Consider the following 17,154-nt stretch of genomic DNA (forward strand, 5'->3'; position numbering starts at 1 on the left):
ATAATACCATTTAGTTATATTTTATTAGTCGCAGCGAGTTTGAATCGAATAAGGAAAAAAGTTTGTGCAAATTTGGTATGAGCTTGGAGGGAGTGAGCATCAACTCATGTAACATCTGTCCCAAAGTGAAACAATGATGAAGCATACAACTCTCATTCATTTTCACAAAATATAACTACATAAATAATACTTAGTATTACATTTTAACTGTGTCCATATGTTTATTCACTCACGTAACAACGAGGACACAAAGAACTCTTAGTTGTTTGTGGATGTAAGAGCTACATGTCTAAATATAGTTTAGTGTAGAAATGGTGATTATGGGGTTATGTTTAGAGGTTCACATGCATTATGAATCAACCTTGGGATATAATATATTGATGTCAAGTATATTAGGAAATTCCAACTCTAATAAGATAGCATGAGTATGCTACCGAAGAAAACCATAGGTCAAATGAGGTTGATACTAAATAACATGTACAAGGTTGCTATTTTAAAAGTAAAGATAATCATAGTAGATTCTATGAAAAAGGAGATTCTATTTGCACTCTGAGGAGATCGTCTTACAAAATGCTATAGTTGTCTCCACTGACTTCTAGAGGAGCCGAGAAACACAAGATGTTAGGCAACATAACTATTAGAGAAATAAATATTTTACAATATTAAAATAATTAGAATGGGCTAGAATATTTATAACTAGAACTATGTATCTCATGTTAACTGACTTAGCACAAATTAATCTAGAATAGGTAATTAGGTACCAAAATATTTCGGTGTTTTTGTGTGGTCTCCGATGTTGAATTCCTATAAATAGACATTAGAATTTTTTTTGTAGCAATGCTAGAGAGAGAAAAGAACTGAAAATAAGTGAGTGTGAGAGTGTTCTATTGTGAGGTGTGTCCTCATCGAGCTAGTGGTGTGTCCTCAGGTATCTAATTAGGTGTGTCATCCAAGAGTGTGTTTTAAGTTGTTTCCTCAAGTATTGTTATCATGTGGTCTTGTGTTGGTGCTGTGTACATGGTCGGTTCGTGTATTTGGTGGATTGTACACCATTGTTGAGTATAATAAATGTCCTTTTGTGTAATCGATTCTGTAGTACGGTGGATAACCAACAAATGTATGTTATCTTTGGTAGTTATTGTGTGTTCTAAGTGGAAATCTAACTATCATCGGAGATAGTCACATTTTTAATGTCGAATTTCATAGTGGAAGATACAATCTTTTTAGTTTATAGTCATTGTCCCACTACCCAAGATACTTATTATTTCTCACCTATAATCTTTATCCCACATCGAACTCTTACCCGTAATACTTCTTTTTTTCACCTATAAAATGGTTCTAAGTTTCCTTTTATTTTTTCTATTGTGGTCATCATAGAGGGCGTGTGGGGCTACTAACATCGTTCAAAGACATTCATTACCAAAGGTAATGTCCTATTTCCTTCTGTTTTTTTCTTTTGCTTTTTACCATTAACATCAATTTCGGTGTTCAGTGCGCTCTTTTTTTGTTGCTTCATTTTTTCATAATTTACACTAATCTATTCGAGTCGTTTGTTTTATTCAATATTAATGAATATCTTAACTACCTTGGGACGGATGGAGTATAAGTTGAGTCGTATTCCTTTTTTTTCCCTAAGGTAGCTGAGTTTTTTTTTGGGCGAAAGCTCTATCTTCTCTCATATTTTACTCTCTCTCCCTCTCTCCTTTTAAACCTTCAACACCTCAGTTACCTCAATTTTCTTAATTCCTGAACCCAAAAGAAATATCTTAACTACCTTGGGACGGATGGAGTATAAGGTTTTGTTAGTTTGCATTGTTAGATTTTGTTCCACCAAAGGATCTTTGTTTTGTAAGTTGGATAGTCGTGTGTGTCCCAACTGTTGGTAGGATTTTACTTAAGTACTATACCTGAGATGGTGTAAGTCAATTCGGGGAATTATATGGAGTATATTGTGTATTCCAACAATTCACTCAATGATAAAATAAAATTAAGAAACAAAATTAAATGGGCAGTCTATAAAACCTTTACGTATTTAATGTGATGAATAAATTATGAGTGATTAAAAGCTTTTAATAGAAGTAGTTTATTGTGTTTTGCAATGTTGATTATCGATATGCACACTATATGGTAGTTTTTGAAATGTTGTAATAGTAAAAGGAGTGCTTGTAACATATAATTATACTAAGTTGGTTTGCACTATTTTTGTGAAAGGGGAGTGATCAATTGCTAACTCCTGATTTAATTGCTAACTACAATTAATTTAAGGCCATAGGATTTTAGAAAACGTATGGTCTACAATTTACCACGTGTAATTTTCGTTTTTATTAATAAAATAAAAAAAGATAAAAAGTAAACTCCAAATTAGGGTTTTGGATGAAAATGTCAATATAGTGTTTCGAAAATATCAACACAATGCTTTGAGAATGTTAACACAATGCTTTAAGAATGTTAACCAATTGCTTATATTGACATTCTACATGTATTTTATTGACATATTTTATATAGTATGTTAACATTTCTGCTTGTACGAAAAAATTAAAAAATTTCGAATTTTTTTTCAATTTTTGACGTCGAAACATATGCATGCAGAATATCGTTGGAATCCTTATAAAATTATCTTTAATTTGATATATGTTATATGAATTTAAAGTTTTGAGATTTCTTTTAAAAGTTAGTTATAACTAAACATGTACTCCCTCTGTCCCGCTTAAGATGACACGTTTTCCTTTTTAGTTTGACCCAACCAAGATGACACATTTCCTCTTTTGGAAACTTTCTCTCTCCAATTAATACACTCAACCACTTTTTCCCACCCCCATTAAAATATTCACCTTTCTTTCTCTATCAATTTTAATACTTCCACCCACTTTTTCTCTCTCCAATTAAACACATTAACCAATTACTCCTAAAACCCCGTGCCGACTAAGGAATGTGTCATCTTAGTCGGGACGGAGGGAGTAGTTAATTGACATTAATACCCCTATTGATATTTTTTGGAATTAATCCTATGACCATATTGACGTTTTTCGTTGATCGTATTGACATTTAGGGATTAGTGATCTAAGCCCTTAATTTGAATATCTAATAATTATTATTTAGTTGTAGTTAGCAATTAAGTTATAAGTTAGCAATATAACACTCCCTTTAGTGAAATATATAGTGCATTGAATGTCGCATATTTTTTTTAGTTATGAGTTCGGTCAAATCCTAATTTCATCTCAGTTGTGTCGATTTAACTGATTTTTTCTCATTTCTATTGATTTCAACAGTTTTCGCTTTTAATTTCATCAAATTTGACCGTACTCGTCTCTGTGGAGCACTAAAGTTCAACTTCTCAGTGCGAAAAATGGTGAATCCTCCGGCATTCTTCAAATTTTACGTGCCTTGGCTTGGTGAAGAAAATCGGGTAATTTTTTTCTATTAATCAGTTCTAGTCTCGTTTTTGTTGTTCTATTAGTTGATTTCAATCTCACTATTTCTGGAGGTTTAGCATGACAAGTGATAAATTATTGAAACTCATAGAGATTTACGGTAATTATTTCATGTTTTGTGTGGGCCTGGCATTTCCATGTTAAGAGTTGAAATGCTTTTTTTAGCTGTTGAGATAAAGAGAGCTACTTAAGTAATTAATTGATAGCTTAGTGATTAGTTTGTCAAAGGGAATAATCAGGTTTGCTTAGTTAGTGTGCACCTGAACTTCACTTTAAATAGTGCCTCTTTTGTACGCACAACACAGTTTTTGGGAATTTAAAATATTATCTCATTTTCCCAAATACTCTCTCTATCTGTTCTATCTTCAATTAGGTATTTTGGTATTCTAGATCTCAAATTATGTATGATCTTCATATTTGATACTCCCTCCATCCCATTGAAGATGACTCACTTTCCTTTTTGGTTTGTCCAAATCAAGATGACTCATTACTTAAAATGGAAACACATTTATCTGTACTTTATCCCCTCTCTTTTACTTCACTCTCTCCTCTTACCACACAAAATATAACTGCATAAATTCTCGTGCCGCCCAAGGAAGGGGTCATCTTCCTTGGGACAGAGGGAATATTAGCTATTGCTTTCTGTTTTGAATGGAGGGCAGCTCGTCCAACCCGGAAATTATATCAATGGCTATGTTATAGCTCTGTTCACTACCTTTTAGTTTGTTTACAGCTCCGCGTTCCAATTCAACTTCAAGCTCCTTAAATGCTCATCTCAACAATAGGCGATTGCTAAACTTTTTTTTTTGTTTATTTTTCTCACACAATTGGTAGAGAGAAATGTGCCATATGTTTCCAATCACGAGCTACTTTTTGTAGGCCATGTTAACATGTCCAGCATGCTTTGTTGCCACATAGTGATATTGCACCTTAACTTTGCAATATCATTTTATGTGGTTGAAGGGCCTGATAAATATATTGCTATAGTTAAACATATTAAATTTTAATCTGGATTATGATGATAATAAAGAAAACAATGTTAAATACCGAAGAAATGTTTGGTTGACGATGGAAATAGTTTACATTGCCTTTCTGTATGGATTCGGATGTATCAAGTGTTTATATGGAATAATATTAATCGATTTGGCTGGTGATTTTTATGCAAACAGAGAATCCCTCCAAGGTTTATTCAATCTCTTCCAGAAAACTGGCCAAAGAATTGGTCACTTCGAGACCGTTACAACAATTTGTGGAATGTGAAAGTGGAAATGATTGGCGGTGATTGGTACTTTAAAGATGGTTGGGAAAAATTAGCTGCTGATAATAAGATAAAAGGAGGGGATATGTTTATCTATGAGTATTTCTCTCATGGTTTACTTGACTTCAAAATCCATGGAGGCAATGGTTGCATGACAGAAGGCGTTGGGGGTCGGATTACTAGGAATATTGAAGAGCAGCCGAGTATAAAGATAGAATCAGATGATGGCGTTGTAAATCATACTGATAATGCTCCTATCGGTGAAGGACACACACATGATAATTATGGTAAAGTTTCTTAATTGGTTTCTTTTCTTCAGATTCTCTGTCTGTCCATCAATCTGAACCTTCTAGTCGAACAAGACGATAATGACGATCGTTGCACATGAATCTGTTCAAATGTCATGAATGTGTTCAAATGTAAAACAAAGTCAGCCACATCCGAAACCTGTGTTTAACTTCTTCCGAAATGTGATTTTAAATTTGTGAAGTTTAAAACCGGTGTCAAATTAGCAATTTGGAGTACATATTTGTGATATTTGGTGCATTTAACTCTGTTATCTGCAGATTTTGTAGTATTATTGCTCTTGGTTTATTGACCCTTCTTTAGTCAGCCTTCCAGTCTGAACCTGCTACCAATGAGTTTTAGATGCACTGATGATGACAGTTGTCTCTCTACAGTTAAAGAAGCGAATCACCGAGATGCTCACACCGTAGATGAGGAATCAAGAGACGATGCTCCAATGGAGCTAGCGAGGGATGGTAAGTTCAATAAATTGTTTTGTTAAGTTTACGTGGCTAGTTGCTTTATGTGATCCTTCTGCCCAACTCAGGTACGGCCAGTTCTAGCAAACATATCAGAAGAACCTACGATTGGTACGGTTTAGAGCTCGTCAATACCGGGTTCATTCCACCATCCCCGAATCCTTATTTCGTGACGGAAAAAGAAAGAAACAGGGGATTTACTCAATTAGTAAGCATACACAACACATTTGTTTAGTATTTTGATTGAATCTACCATTTTTTTGACAAACATATTGCTACTGCAATGATAGTATATACCCATGGAAGTGATCAAAAGCTTCAATCTGAAACTCCCTGAGAATGTGACGCTCCTCGACCCAAAAGGAAGGCAGTTTTCTGCCAAACGCATGATGTGGAAGGACGGGAGGACGTTCTACACCGAAGGCTGGAGAAGCCTTTGTGAAGTGAACGAGGTGGAAGAGAAAGACTCGTGCATTTGTGAATTCTTGTATAACGCTGATGATTTATGCATCAGTGTAAGCTTCTTTCCCCCAAAATAGGAGCAATGCTTGAATGGAGTGGATTAGATTCTTATTGAAGGGTTCACATTTGTTTAGTCTCAAAGGTATTTTTATGCATTTGAGATTCCTGAGTTATTGTTCGGATATGATTTTAGGATATGATTTGTTATTTCAGTCAATAGTGTATGGTTTCTTTTTGCACTAAAATGGTGCCATTTTAGCAACAACAGTGTCACAGGAAAAAGTATTTGAAATATTTTATTTTGTTTTATATTTTCAATTATCAATATGCACATTGGACTGACTTATTGAAGTGGTGATGTTATCAATACATAGTAAATACATCTTAATAGATATAAACATAGTGCTTTTTTTTTCCACTATAAGTGAGGCGTTTATTTTTTGCCGTTGTTTTGCAAAGATGATAATAAATAGTTTCAGTTATGTTTAATTCATTATTGCATTTTGATTCTTTGTTTTTATTGAGATTAATAGCAGTAAAATTTGTATCAGAAAGTGCCCGCAATTGGTTGGTAAAATCATAACCGGCAGATTATATCATTCTTGATTCTTGATTTTCTGTGGTCGTTTTAAGGTAATACCCAAATCCTTGAATCCAAAATCTATGAGCTTTATGGAAAATAAAAGCATATCACATTTCTATAAGAAGAATAGTTATATTGGGGGATCGTGATCTAAAGAAATCCAAAATGAGAAGTTGTACTAATTTTTTTATCACTCCATCAATATCCCAAGTGACCATTTACTTACTTTTAATAGTCATTCACAAAATTAAATAACCAAACAAGTTGAAATCTAATTAATTCTTCAAGATAAACAATAGATTGATAGTATCCATCCATCCATTAAACATATTGAGTGGACATAAACTATTAAGCTACCAAAGTTTCGAACTTTGATTGAAATTGTGTGAAATAATCTTCTACCACCCTCCTATTTTTGCTTATAATTTCCATACATGTAATGATGCTTCAACTTTGGGTTATAGATACATGGGGTGTCAAGGAAATTAGGAATGTTCCAACTCTAATTGGATTGCACGATTATGTTAGGGAAGAAAACCATAGGTCGAATGAGGTATATATTAGTAGGTGGTGTTCAGTTTCCCAGATAAAATAATACCAAGATATAATCTAGGATTGAGTTGTGAAATTATTTTAGTCATGGGGGGTTAGCTATGACTAATTATCTCATGATTATCCATCTAGGATTGAGTTGTGGGATTGAATCTCATGAACCAAACACACAACATATTTAATCTCGGGATACAATTTTGCACATCAAACACCCCGTAGTATGTAACTTGTACAAGATTGCTGATTTCAAAAGTAAATAGAGAGGCAGAGTAAATTCTATGAAAAAAGGAGACTCTGGTTGCACAGAATACAAGTGGAATGGTGTGAGCCCTGTGTCATCGCAGGGGATTATTTTATTAAATGCGTGTTATCTTTGGTAGTTAGTGTGTATTCTAAGTGAAATCTAACTATTATCGGAGAATAGTCACATTTGATTTGTTGATTTTCAAGGTAGAAGATACAATCTTTTTTTAAAGTATTCCTTTTTAATCAAACAACGAGTTATTATTTATCCCACATCGAACTCGTACCCGAAATACTTATTTTTTCTCACCTATATATAGCCATTATCCCACATCGAACTCTTACCCGAAATACTTAATTTTTCTCACCTATATAATGGTTCTAAGTTTCTTTCTATTTTTTACATCTATCATCTAAAATATTTTTTATTTAAGGGTGTTTTTGGTGCAGTGGTCAATCGTAGATGGCATCGCATGGGGCTTCACAAATCGTTCAGAGACGGTCATTACCTAATGTAAGTGTGTTCATTCCTTCTATTTTATCTTTAGCTTTCTTTCATTTTTATCAATTTCGGTGTGCAGTTCTTTGTTTTCTATTAGTATTTTTTTTTTTGCTTCATTTCTTTTATAATTTACACTAATCTTTGTTTTTCTTTCGTTTTATTCAATATTATTGAATTGTATATTTTTTTTGTTAGTTTCCATACTTGGATTTCGTTCTATCAAAGGATCTTGATTTTGTAAATTGGATATTCGTGTGTGACTCAACTTTAGTTAGGATTTTATTTAAGTACTCCTTATACAGTGCTTGAGATGGTGTGAGTCCATTTTATCGGGGGTACCTAGATATTTGGTTTATAGGAAGAGGGCAATACATACCAATATATTGTGTGTTCCAACAATTCACTCAACAATAAAATAAAATTAAGAAACAAAATAAAATGAGCATTTTATAAAATTATGATGAGTGATTAGTGATTACAACCTTTTTCTAGAAGTAATTTATTGTGTTTTGCAATGTTAATTATCGGTATGTAATAGTAGAAATAAACAATGCTTGTATTGTATCATTAGACAAACATGGTTTGCACTATTTTGGTGAAATAGTGCACTGCACTACACTGCACTGCACGGAACTAGTGCAAAATAATAATGATATAATTAATAGCAAATTTTTGTTCTTTGTTGCCTTATATGATAGTGTTTGAAGACATTACAATCGGTGTTAATCTGATTTCACGTGTTTCCAGATTTTTCCCACGGTCTTTGCCGACATGATTCATGGAACTGAGCCGCAAGATATGGCCCTGCGTGACTCTAATAACAATCTGTGGCACCTCAAAATAGAAAAATTTGTTGATGGTTGGTATTTCACAGACGGTTGGGTGAAATTTGTAAAAGATAACAAGATTCGAAGGGGTGATGTTTTATTCTATCAACCCTCTTCTAAAGATGTGCTCAATTTCAAAGTTATGAGTTCCTCTGGCAGTGAACATGTCAGAACTGAACGTCGCAATGTTAAGACCACGAAATTGCGGCCTGTAAAAGTGGAAGTAAAGACTGAGGATGTTGAGGCTGGTAATGATATAAATGAGAAGCCTCCTGAACAACGAGGCACGGAGATGGTGGTGAATGGTGAGTTCTACTTCGTATTTCCTTATAGTTTCCTACCATGGTGATATTTTAGTTAAGTGACTCGTTGTGCATATGTTGTTTGTGATTGCAGTAGCTGCGGAGGCCGGTACTAGCACGTGCGTAGTGAGGAAGAAGAAGAAGAAGAAGCAGGATTTCTATGGTGAGGAGATTTTCAAACGTGGGGGTATGCGGCCGCCCTTGAACCCTTTCTTCGTGGTGGATGTGAGGGAAAACAGAGTGAATGAGATGGTAACTTGATCTAATAGATGCGATAACAATTTATATATTTTTCTTTATGTTTATGTTTTTGGCTGTTGGTACAGTACTTCCCCAAAGATGTGATCAGAGACAACAATATCAGACTCCCAAACACTTTGTTGGTGGTGGATCCGAAAGGGAGGAAGTTCGAGACGACGCGCAGACCATGGAAGGATGGTAGAGTGAACTATTGTGGAGGGTGGAAAGCCATCTACCGAGCGAATATGTTGAAAGTAGGTGACAAGCTCATCTGCGAGTTCATCGGAAATGACCATGGCCGAGGCGTAGGGGATATACACCTCAAGGTAAGTTTATACCTTGCAGTATAGGTAGCAAAGGGTAGGGATGGTGAAACGAAGGACAAAAACTGTACAAATTTTTAGTTTTTTTTTTTTGTGTGTGAAAAGATTAGGACAATGCAATAAGATTGTGTTGTAATTTAGGTTCAATAGTAATTTGTTGTGATACAGAAACTCCAATGATATGATGGATCAAAATGCTGCACCAAAATGTTGTGCAAGTGCGCATCTTATTAATTTTAAATTATTTAAATTTTGTTGGCAAACTCGCACAAAATCGGTGGTTTATTGTGTGTGTGTATAGTGTTTGTTTGTGCATGTATAGTGTGTGTTTGTGCATGTGCATATGTGTATGTATATAAAGGTCTAATAATTGTAGCAGAGGAATGGAGAAAACATGATCCGTTTGCGTCGCCGAGCAATTAACTCTAATGTGTGTATTCACAACTTTGGATTTCACTTTCAACGCCATTGTATACCTTTAGTAAATTCACAATTCTTTCATTAGACATTACTCCCTCCGTCTACCATTAGGAGTCCCATTTCTCAATGGCACGGGTTTTAAGAAATGTTAAGAAAAGTAGATGGAAAATAGTTAGTGGAATAGGGGTCCCACTTGTATATATTAGTTTTAAATGAAATGTGAGTGGAGTGAGTTAGTGGAAGGTGGGACCTTATTACCATTTATGGTAAAAGTGAACCGGGACTCTTATTTGCGGACGGACTAAAATAGAAAAACGGGACTCCTATTCACGGACAGAGGGAGTATATTTTATTCAATGTTGACTTAGGGTATCTTAGTTTAATTTTGCCGGCAGCATAAGAAAAGGAAGAGGTCGGTGTCATAGTATTTTTTATGATTGTTGTGAAACTATATATACACATACACACTCATAGAGGATAATAATTCAAGAACAACCTTCAAAATTGTGAGTGATTACTTGTTGCTATTTATTCTCTGACAACAACCAAGGAGCTTCATCAATATCTTACCAAGATGACGGTAATCCATCTTTCTTCGTACACATTTATGTGTGTCAAAAATAAAACGTTTATGTATATACTTTAAATTAATCTTAATTTTTAGACAACCGAAATGCGTGTGCATATGTGTTGCGCCGGATGTGAGAACAAGATCAAGAAAGCCCTCCATAAGGTCAAAGGTACTAACATTTTTTTTTCTAGTTTCCTTTTATCTTCAAACCTCTAAAAAATCCAAATTAAAAAAAAAATAGTAAATTAAAATATGGATGAAAAATCAGGAGTTGAGGAAGTAGACATAGACATGAGCCTACAAAAGGTGACGGCAAGCGGATGGGCTGATCAAAAGAAAGTCCTAAAAAGCGTTAGGAAGACCGGAAGAAGGGCCGAGCTGTGGCAATTTCCATACAATCCGGAGATGCGTAACCACAATTTCACGGGTCACCACGACCACAATGGAAGCAACTACGGTGACCCTTCGAGCTTCTACGCGTCTCAAACATCAGGCTCTTCCTACAACTACTACAAGCACGGCTACAACAATCACGATCATACTCGGATGCACCATAGTGCAAGCTCCACTATATTTGGAGGTCGAACGGGCGATACCTTTAGCGATGAAAATCCTCGTGGATGTTCGATAATGTAGTAACAACACAAATTGAGGGAAATAATACAATTTACTGTGTTTTGCAATGTTAATTATTGATATGGACTATATGGTAGTTATTGAAATGATGTAATAGTAATAAGCAATGACTCTTGTGAGGGTGGAAAGTGATCATCTACCGTGTGGATAAGTTGAAAATAGACAAGCTCATCTTATTAATTTTAAATTATTTTAATTTTGGTGGCATAAAATCAGTGTTTAAAAATATTTGCGGTTAGGTAAGATGAAAAAAAAATTAGAAAGAAATAAAAGATAATATGAACGAATTTTGGGAAATAGCATTTAATATAATTCGCCTAGATGAATTTGGTGGCAAACTTGCATAAATTTTTTATTTACAAAAAAAGTAATTAAAGTTAATAAAAGAATTTAAGAAAATAGCCTTTAATATAATTTGCGAAGTTGAATTTAGAGGCAAACTCGCATAAATTTTTTATTTGCAAAAAAGAAATAAAAGTTAATATTATCGAATTTGGGAATATAGCATTTAATATAATTTGCCAAGTTGAATTTGGTGGAAAACTCGCATAAATTTTTTATTTGCAAAAAAGGAATAAAAGTTAATATAATCGAATCAGGGAAAATAGCATTTAATATAATTTGCCAAGTTGAATTTGGTGGAAAACTCGCATAAATTTTTCATTTGCAAAAAAGGAATTAAAGTTAATATAATCGAATTTGGGAAAATAGCATTTAATATAATTTGCCAAGTTGAATTTGGTGGAAAACTCGCATAAATTTTTTATTTGCAAAAAAGAAATTATAGTTAGTATAATCGAATTTAGAAAAATAGCATTTAATATATTTGCCAAGTTGAATTTGGTGGCAAACTCGCCTAAATTTTTTATTTGCAAATTGGAGGTATGGAATTAGAATTGGAATTGGAATTGGAGCCTTCAATTACAAATCTGGTGTTTGGTATCATAAAAATTCTCAGATTTGGAATTGTAATCCTCCAATTCCACAATTTGAATTCCATATCAAAAGTAGTGAAATTCCAAATATTTATTAATTTACACACGCATAGCACACATTCACCCACACCCACATTGCACACAGAGCACACATTCTTACTCACACACACACACACTGCACACACAAACGCACACATTCACACACACACACACTGCACACACAACACACATTCACACACACACTGCATGCACAAACACACACACACACACACTGCATGCACAAACGCGCACACACAGCACACATTCACACACACAGCACACACACAACGCACACACAGTGCTCACATTCACACACACACATACAGTGCACACATTAGAAATTTTTAATTCAATTCCATATCAATTATTTCATTTTACCAAACAAAGGATTTGGAATTTAATTAATTCAATTCCTTCCAATTCCATTTCAATTCCAATTCCTTGTACCAAACGGACGAATTTGAGAAAATATCATTTAATATAATTTGCCAAGCTAAATTTGGTGGCAAACTCGCATAAATATTTTATTTGCAAAAAAGGAATTAAAGTTAATAAACGAATTTGGGAATATAGCATTTAATATAATTTGCCAAGTTGAATTTGGTGGAAACTCGCATAAATTTTTTATTTGCAAAAAAGGAATAAAAGTTAATTTAATCGAATTAGGGAAAATAGCATTTAATATAATTTGCCAAGTTGAATTTGGTGGAAAACTCGCATAAATTTTTTATTCGTAAAAAAGGAATTAAAGGTAATATAATTGAATTTGGGAAAATAGCATTTAATATTTTGCCAAATTGAATTTGGTGGAAAACTCGCATAAATTTTTTATTTGCAAAAAAGGAGTTAAAGTTAATATAATCGAATTTGGGAAAATATCATTTAATATATTAGCCAAGTTGAATTTGGTGGCAAACTCGCATAAATCTTTTACTTGTGAATTGGAGGTATGGAATTGAAATTGAAATTGAAATTGAAATTGGAGCCTTCAATTACAAATCCGGTGTTTGGTAACATAAAAATTCTTGGATTTGGAATTGAATTACTATTCCAAATCCCCCAATTCCACAATTTGAATTACATATCAAAAGTAGTGAAATTCCAAATATTTATTAATTTGCACACACAAAGCACACATTCACACACACCCACATTGCACACAAAGCACACATTCTTACTCACACACACAAACGCACACAGACACTGCACACATAACACACATTCACACACACACACTGCATGCACAAACACACACACACAGCACACACAGCACACTCATTCACACACACACATCACACATTCACATGCACACTGCACACATTCTCTCACACACACACACACATACCGTGCACACATTCAAAATTTTAAATTCAATTCCATATTAATTATTTCATTTTACCAAACAAAGGATTTGGAATTGAATTTTAATTCAATTCCTTCCAATTCAATTTCATAGAATTCCAATTCCATTTCAATTCCAATTCCTTGTACCAAATGAACGAATTTGAGAAAATATCATCTAATATATAATTTGTCAAGCTGAATTTGGTGGCAAACTCGCATAAATTTTTTATTTGCAAAAAAGGAATTAAAGTTGATAAACGAATTTGGGAATATAGCATTTAATATAATTTGCCAAGTTGAATTTGGTGGAAACTCGCATAAATATTTTATTTGCAAAAAAGGAATAAAAGTTAATTTAATCGAATTAGGGAAAATATCATTTTATATAATTTGCCAAGTTGAATTTGGTGGAAAACTCGAATAAATTTTTTATTATTAAAAAAGGAATTAAAGGTAATATAATCGAATTTGGGAAAATAGCATTTAATATTATGCCAAGTTGAATTTGGTGGAAAACTCGCATAAATTTTTTATTTGCAAAAAAGGAGTTTAAGTTAATATAATCGAATTTGGGAAAATAGCATTTAATATATTAGCCAAGTTGAATTTGGTGGCAAACTCGCATAAATTTTTTATTTGCGAATTGGAGGTATGGAATTGAAATTGAAATTGGAGCCTTCAATTACAAATCCGGTGTTTGGTATCATAAAATTTCTTGGATGTGGAATTGAATTACTATTTCAAATCCTCCAATTCCACAATTTGAATTACATATCAAAGTAGTGAAAATTCCAAATATTTATTAATTTACACACACATTCACACACATTCACACACACCCACATTGCACACAGAGCACACATTCTTACTCACACACACAAACGCACACATTCACATTCACACACACACTGCACACATTCACACACATTGCATGCACAAACACACACACACACACACACACACACACACACACACACACACACACTGCATGCACAAACGCGCACACAGCGCACACATTCACACACACAGGGCACACATTCACATGCACACTGAACACATTCTCACACACTGCACACATTCACACACACACACACATACAATGCACACATTCAAAAATTTTAATTCAATTCCATATTAATTACTTCATTTTACCAAACAAAGGATTTGGAATTGAATTCTAATTCAATTCCTTCCAATTCAATTTCATAGAATTCCAATTCCATTTTAATTCCAATTTCGTGTACCAAACGGACGAATTTGAGATAATATCATTTAATATAATTTGCCAAGTTGAATTTGGTGGCAAACTCGCATAAATTTTATATTTGCAAAAAAAGAATTAAAGTTAATAAACGAATTTGAGAAAATAGCATTTAATATAATTTGCCAAGTTGAATTTGGTGGCAAACTCGCATAAATTTTTTATTTGCAAAAAAGGAATTAAAGTTAATAAACGAATTTGAGAAAATAGCATTTAATATAATTTGCCAAGTTGAATTTGGTGGCAAACTCGAATAAATTTTTATTTGCGAAAAATAATTAAAGATACTAATAAACGAATTTGGGAAAATAGCATTTAATATAATTTGCCACCTTTTCAATGGCAATGCAGCAAATTAACACTATAAAACTAGATGGGATTTCAGTTGTGAGTTCAAGCAAACCCAGATTTCTTCTCAGTTTGCGGTTTTACTCTGATTTCTTTTCATTTCTCTTGATTTCAACAGTTTTCGTTTTTAATTTCATCAAATTTGATTGTACTCGTCTCTTTGGAGCACTAAAGTTCAATTTCTCAGTGCGAAAAATGTTGAATCGTCCGGCATTCTTCAAGTTTTACGTGCCTTGGCTTGGTGAAGAAAATCAGGTACTATTTTTTCTATTAGTTTAGTTCTCTAGTCTCGATTATACCTTTCTTCACTTAAAAAAATTAAAGTATATATAGACATATATGTTTCTGGAGGTTTAGCATGATGAGTAATAAATTTATTGAAACTCGGAGTTTATTAAAACTTATAGAGGTTTAGCATGAAGGTTTTGTTGTTATATTCATTGACATGCTTCCTTTGTGCTCGTTAATATTCCCTTTGTGTCATATGTTTTCTATCGCGAACTACTTTTTCGTAGGTCATGTTAACATATCCATTTTCGTGTTTGAAGGGCTTGATAAATAGTATATTGCTATTGTTAAACATATTAAATTTTAATCTGGATTATGATGATAATAAAGAAAACAATGTTAAATACCTAAGAAATGTTTGGTTGACAATGGAAATAGTTTACTTTGTAATAGTATCTTCCCTTCTGTATGGATTCTGATGTATCAAGTGTTTATATGGAATAATATTAATTGAATTGGCTGGTGATTTTTATGTATACAGAAAATCCCTCCAAGGTTTATTCAATCTCTTCCAGGAAACTGGCCAAAGAATTTGTCACTTCGAGACCGTTATAACAATTTGTGGAATGTGAAAGTGGAAATGATTGGCGGAGATTGGTACTTTAAAGATGGTTGGGCAAAATTTGTTGAAGATAATAAGATAAAAGGAGGGGATATGTTTATCTATGAGTATTTCTCTCATGGTTTACTTGACTTCAAAATTCATGGAGGCAATGGTTGCATGACAGAAGGTGCTGGGGGTCAGATTAATAGGAATATTGAAGAGCAGCCGATTATAAAGATAGAACCAGATGATGGCGTTGTAAATCATACTGATAAACCTGATAATGTTCCTATCGGTGAAGAACACACACATGAGAATTATGGTAAAGTTTCTTAGTTGGTTTCTTTTATTCAGTTTTTCTGTCCGTCCATCAATCTAAACCTTCTATTCGAATCAGATGATAACGGCGATTATGATTCCACGTCTGAAGAAGAGAATCCAAGGGATGACGATAATATTCAAGGGGATGGTAAGGCTGTCCATATTTTTTATTTTCTTGAGATCTTATAGCATCCGAACCCCGTGTTTAGTTTCATCCAAAACTGTGTCAAATTTGCAATTTGTTGTACACATTTGTAATCCTTCTGCCCAATCAGGTACGACCAGTTCTAGCAAATCCAAAGCCAAAACAACCCGCGACTGGTACGGTGCAGAGCTCATCAAATCCGGGTTCATTCCACCACCCCGGAATCCTTATTTCGTGACCAAGAAACTAAGAACCAGAGCTAGTGAATTGGTAAGCATACACCACACATTTGTTTAGTATATTAATAGAATCAACCCTTTTTTGACCAACATGTTTCTACTACAATGATAGCATATACCCATGGATGTGATCAAAAGCTACAATCTGAAACTCCCTGAGAATGTGACGCTCCTCGACCCAAAAGGAAGGCAGTTTCCTGCCACACGCAAGATGTGGACGGACCGGAGGATCTTCTACATCGGAGGCTGGAAAAGCCTTTGCAATGTGAACATGGTGGACATCAAAGACTCGTGCATCTGCGAGTTTTTGTATAACGCCGATGATCTATGCATCAGCGTAAGCTTCTTTCCCCCAAAATAGCAGCAATGCTTGTATGGAGTGGATTAGAGTAGTATTGAGGAGTTCACATTCCTATAGTTTCAGATGTATTTTTATGCGTTTGAGATTCCTGAGTAATTGTTGGGATATGATTTTAGGATGTATGATTTGTTGTTTCAATAAACGGTTATTCCAATCAATAAAATGTTGCGATTTTAGCAGCAACAGTGTTTTCAAGTGTAATGGTTTGCAATCGC

The 17,154-nt window shown here is 33.9% G+C and overlaps 4 protein-coding genes across 4 annotated transcripts; all 4 read left to right on the plus strand.

The window, feature by feature from the left end:
- Window positions 1-1,352: 1,352 nt before the first annotated feature.
- LOC125192050 (putative B3 domain-containing protein At5g66980) lies at window positions 1,353-6,282 on the plus strand. Its single transcript, XM_089069509.1, has 6 exons — window positions 1,353-1,425; window positions 3,270-3,406; window positions 4,601-4,976; window positions 5,370-5,450; window positions 5,522-5,661; window positions 5,744-6,282. Exons 2-6 carry the CDS (start codon window positions 3,347-3,349, stop codon window positions 5,990-5,992), a joined length of 906 nt encoding a protein of 301 aa, XP_088925635.1. The 5' UTR covers window positions 1,353-1,425; window positions 3,270-3,346; the 3' UTR covers window positions 5,993-6,282.
- Window positions 6,283-7,756: 1,474 nt separating this feature from the next.
- Window positions 7,757-9,592, plus strand: LOC125192439 (B3 domain-containing protein REM20-like). The gene is made up of 4 exons (XM_089057785.1): window positions 7,757-7,807; window positions 8,543-8,941; window positions 9,060-9,176; window positions 9,251-9,592. Exons 1-4 carry the CDS (start codon window positions 7,757-7,759, stop codon window positions 9,512-9,514), a joined length of 831 nt encoding a protein of 276 aa, XP_088913911.1. The 3' UTR covers window positions 9,515-9,592.
- A 985-nt stretch (window positions 9,593-10,577) lies between these two features.
- On the plus strand, window positions 10,578-11,114 carry LOC125191975 (heavy metal-associated isoprenylated plant protein 28). Its single transcript, XM_048089421.2, has 2 exons — window positions 10,578-10,647; window positions 10,747-11,114. Exons 1-2 carry the CDS (start codon window positions 10,581-10,583, stop codon window positions 11,112-11,114), a joined length of 435 nt encoding a protein of 144 aa, XP_047945378.2. The 5' UTR covers window positions 10,578-10,580.
- A 4,116-nt stretch (window positions 11,115-15,230) lies between these two features.
- Window positions 15,231-17,061, plus strand: LOC125195198 (B3 domain-containing protein REM21-like). The gene is made up of 5 exons (XM_089057784.1): window positions 15,231-15,296; window positions 15,811-16,195; window positions 16,271-16,342; window positions 16,404-16,609; window positions 16,691-17,061. The coding sequence occupies exons 1-5, from the start codon at window positions 15,237-15,239 to the stop codon at window positions 16,937-16,939; spliced, it is 972 nt and encodes a 323-aa protein (XP_088913910.1). The 5' UTR covers window positions 15,231-15,236; the 3' UTR covers window positions 16,940-17,061.
- Window positions 17,062-17,154: the final 93 nt, after the last annotated feature.

The sequence above is a fragment of the Salvia hispanica genome, chromosome 4 (genome assembly GCF_029641045.1).
Source record: "Salvia hispanica isolate PSC_SH4W2 chromosome 4, Shi_PSC_v1, whole genome shotgun sequence".
Lineage (NCBI taxonomy): Eukaryota > Viridiplantae > Streptophyta > Magnoliopsida > Lamiales > Lamiaceae > Salvia > Salvia hispanica.